Genomic DNA, 4303 nt, shown 5'->3' on the forward strand with positions numbered 1-4303 from the left:
TGCAATTTGAATTAACAATGATTTTTGTTATTTCACGACATGCAACAATTTAAACGATTTTTGTTATTCATGATATGCAACATTTAGATGACCGTCATCTTTAAATAATTTTATGTTAATCTAGACGTGCGTTGCACGTACACGTTTACTAGTTTCTCACGGCCAAAACAAATCAAATCCCTCCGCTCTCGGTGTGTCGACAGAGCAAAAAAAATAAAAAATAAAAATCCATCATCCCCGCGGCGACTTTTCCTCTCCACCGTATCCTCCTCCTCCCCTGTGCCGCCCTGCCCTATCTCAAGCTCCGATCCACCGTGCCCTAGACCTGCCGCCGAACGTGCCCTAGCCACCGCCGGCGCCCCCCGCGCGCGGTCGCCGTCTCCGCCCTACCTCGCCGCGCCCCCGCCCCCGTCCCGCCCGCAGCCTTCGTTTCCGAGGTACGTACGAGTACGAGCTTTCTAGGCGTCGATCCGGTGGTTGATTAGTCGATCCCGAAGTGACCTCGAGGGATTCCGGGCCTAGATCCGCCTCCGATCTGCTCGGCGGCAGGCGCTGTTGCTGTCGTTGTTGAAGGAGGAGGAGGAGAGGGAGCCCTAGACTCCTAGGGCAAGGCCGAAGCAGATGGGGGCACCGAAGCAGAAGTGGACGGCGGAGGAGGAGGCGGCGCTCAAGGCCGGGATAGGCAAGCACGGGGCCGGGAAATGGCGCACCATACTCAAGGACCCCGAGTTCAGCAACATCCTGCGCTACCGCTCTAACGTTGACCTCAAGGTTCGTTCCTGCGTCCGTTTCCTCGGCTGCCAGACCCTGCGCGCTTTAGCCGCTCCACTAGATTGGAGAGACTCTGATGACTGCTGCATGATTGCAGGACAAGTGGCGGAACATGAATGTCACGGTGAACGCGTCGGGCACTCGCGACAAAGTGAGGACGACGACCACGACGACACCCACGGCTAAGAAGCCGAGGTCTGCTCCGAAGCAGGAAAACCACCCGACGGCGATCACCACCATCACCTCCGACGGCGATGATGACGTCGTCGACGTGAAGCCTATCATAAAGCCTATTGTGACGTTTACTACAGGTTCAGGGAATAAATCGCTATCCAGGTAGGTGCCCTGTTTAATATACTGGTTTGAATGCTTGTTTATTTCCTTTGTTCTACCAGTATCTCGAACAGAAACTTGCAAGGTTTTGACTGCTTTGATGTACCTCTATGGTGCCGTTCCTGCAGGCTAGAAAATATCATACTGGAGGCCGTGAAGACCTTGAATGAGCCTACAGGGTCATACAAAACAGCCGTTGCTAATTACATAGAGGTCTCTATATGCTTCTTCTGTTTATCATGTACTTTATCACAATGAAATGTCAACAACAAACATAATATATGATGCTTTACAAATGCTAAATTTCGTAGTCTTCATGAATAAAACATTGCTTATTTACGTTGCCCATCACTTAATATACTTTTGAATTCAGGCAGTGATGCAGAAAAAAAATTATGTGACAACATAGGCACACAGAAATGATTTCATGATAACCAGTGGCTACAAAATCCCATTCCATTGTGGCAGAGTTCTATCTAATCTAGTTTGTTTTGTAGATTGCTCCGTTCTTAACATATTTTTTCATGTCATGTAGGAACAATACTGGCCACCTGCTGATTTTGATCATGTACTGTCTGCAAAACTGAATGAGTTGACATCATCTGGGAAATTGATGAAGGTAGTAACGTTTCTTTCTACCATAACTCCGTTATTGTAAATTATAAAGAGGTGTGAAAAAAGTGCCCTGATATAAAGTATTAAAGTCACACCTGTTACCGTTGTTGTAGCATATAAATGAAGTCTGATGAAGTTCAATGAACTAGGATGTTTTCATATTATGTCTGGGTTTATCATTATATGGATGACTGTGCTTGATATGTTGTGCTCCCCCCAAATGCATTCACCCTATCAACACGTGTGTGAGCACTCTCTGTTCCAAACATTGTTTGCCTGCTATTGGCATCTACTCCCTCTGTCCCAAAATACTGTGATAGTGTCAAAAACGTTCTTATATTTTGGGACGGACGGTGTACTTATCTATTCTATTATAATTGCTTTCAGTGCCGTAACATATCTAGTAGGACAGTACTTATCTAGGTAGTAAGATTCAAAATGCCATACTATATTTCAGAAAGGTACTATTATACCTTTTGCTGGATCTCTTTGGTTCCAATGATATCTTTTGTATGCGTATTTTTTTTTGCCATGGACCACCTGGAAATTGCTGTTATATATATATATTTAGTTGGAATGTAAGGTCCCTAAAATCATGAACCTGGATAATCTTAATATTTTAGCCTTGAAAATTTGTATGTTCACACCTAGATAGGCTAGGTTACTCTTTTTAAGTGTATAAGCTATCTGCCATGCAGCCCAATACTGAAGTTTATTAGTTTAACAATTTTAGGTGAATCGGAAGTACAGGATAGCCCCTAGCTCGTCCTTTTTAGAAGGGCGAAGCTCCAAAATGCTGCTGCTTGATGATATAAAAAAGGAGCCAACCAAGGTAGAGAAGGTAGAGCGGGATGGCTTTACAGCCCACACCAAATCTCAGGTAGATGCTGAACTTGCACGGATGAGAAACATGAGCGCAGAAGAGGCTGCAGCTGCAGCAGCTCGTGCGGTTGCTGAGGCAGACGCTATCATGGCGGAAGCTGAAGCCGCAATGAGGGAAGCGGAGGCTGCAGAAGCTGATGCTGTAGCTGCACAAGCCTTTGCGGAAGCAGCAATGTTGACATTAAAAAACAGGAGTTCCGCAAAATTGGTAATTGTTTCAAGTACTTAGACTCTATGTTCAACTTTTTTTTTTCATGTTTTCAGTTGACATTTTGTTGGTTTTGCACACTTACATCACGCCACTTAAATGCAAGTAAATACATTCACTTTGCTTTAATATGAATTTCTAGCCCCCTCCACAAACAGTCGCATTCATATTCATGAGTAAAACATTGGAACACTTGAACACACATAATCAGAATCACTGCTTTCAAGCAATTTATATAGGAAATGGACACTTTAGAATCGTGAAAAAAAAACATGTTATCTGCTTAAGCAAATCCTGAACGCTTTCATGCTCACATGCAGATCATTCGAGGTTGACACATCTTGTGGGACCTGCTTCAGTGTCCGCTTTCCTCTGACCTTGTTGTGCGCGCGTGCATCTTTGCTGAATTCCAGCGCAAACTAACTGATGCTTTGGTGTTACTGGAGCCATCGAGCTGATGGCAATGCTGATCTGTTATTTTAATCCATGCAAGCTCATCCCAGATTCAAGCAGCGCAAACTTGCTTGGTTTTCTGACTTGCACCTTGAAGCTAGTTACCTTTCTCCCTCATGCCGGTTTGCCGAGGGATGGAGGAAGACAAACTCATATTTAACTCCCACATTACAGAGACGTAAATGCGATCTGCACGGGCTGTGGGATGATGAGAAGCTGAATAAATACAGATGATGGTCATTCCATCTTTCTGGACCCTTGTTGCTGTCATGGTTTAGGTCACTGCCATGTTGGAATTTTATTCACCATGTGTTGGATTACCTTACCTTCCTTTTGCGGCGAATCTTCCGAATGAACGGTGCCTTTCAGTTTGCCGCTTGTCTGTCTGGTCTGCCCCAGGCCAAGGTATTTGGTACAGAATAATCACAGCGTCTATAGAATTCATTCATGTATTCAGTCTGTATAAGTTTGCCAAGCCAAAATAGTTGGCAACATAACATGTTTTGGCAGGCCGAATTCACCCAATATTTATCTTGGTATTGTACCGGTGCTTGGAAAAAACGCAGTTGTACATTTGGTGATCCAACGTCTACCAATCTTTGATATCGGTGAACTTGGGTGGCATGTGCGTCTTGGTTCAACCCAAAGTTTCTTGGAATTGTACAAAGCGCACACATGCTTTTTCAATCCGTGTGATTGTTTACCAGAGAATCGTTGTTGTTCTCCATGGAATAAAGGAGGAGAAAAATGTTCATCAAATGCGCTGGCTGCTACAGTCAGCTGGACACTGACAGAGGCAACAACCAACTCATTGTACTCTCAGTTCCTGTATATATAGGAGCATATATAGCTTGGATTTTGCAAACAAATGTACGAGCGGCAGAGAAGAAAAGCAAACAAACATATCGGCCGTTCCGTTTGGAATGCATGAATTTCATAGAAACACTACAATCCATTATATATGAACGGCAGGAAAAAGAAAGACACGTTCTATAGAGGCCGCAAACCAAAACATTGGTGGTCATCTCGAAAAAAGAAGAT

At 44.3% G+C, this 4303-nt stretch overlaps 1 protein-coding gene across 1 annotated transcript; it reads left to right on the top strand.

Moving 5' to 3' along the window:
- Positions 1-220: 220 nt before the first annotated feature.
- Positions 221-3875, top strand: LOC119298989 (single myb histone 5-like). Its single transcript, XM_037576306.1, has 7 exons — positions 221-437; positions 523-771; positions 869-1107; positions 1233-1317; positions 1640-1723; positions 2453-2809; positions 3130-3875. The coding sequence occupies exons 2-7, from the start codon at positions 622-624 to the stop codon at positions 3142-3144; spliced, it is 930 nt and encodes a 309-aa protein (XP_037432203.1). The 5' UTR covers positions 221-437; positions 523-621; the 3' UTR covers positions 3145-3875.
- Positions 3876-4303: the final 428 nt, after the last annotated feature.

Source organism: Triticum dicoccoides, chromosome 5A, assembly GCF_002162155.2.
Source record: "Triticum dicoccoides isolate Atlit2015 ecotype Zavitan chromosome 5A, WEW_v2.0, whole genome shotgun sequence".
In the NCBI taxonomy this organism is placed as follows: Eukaryota; Viridiplantae; Streptophyta; class Magnoliopsida; order Poales; family Poaceae; genus Triticum; species Triticum dicoccoides.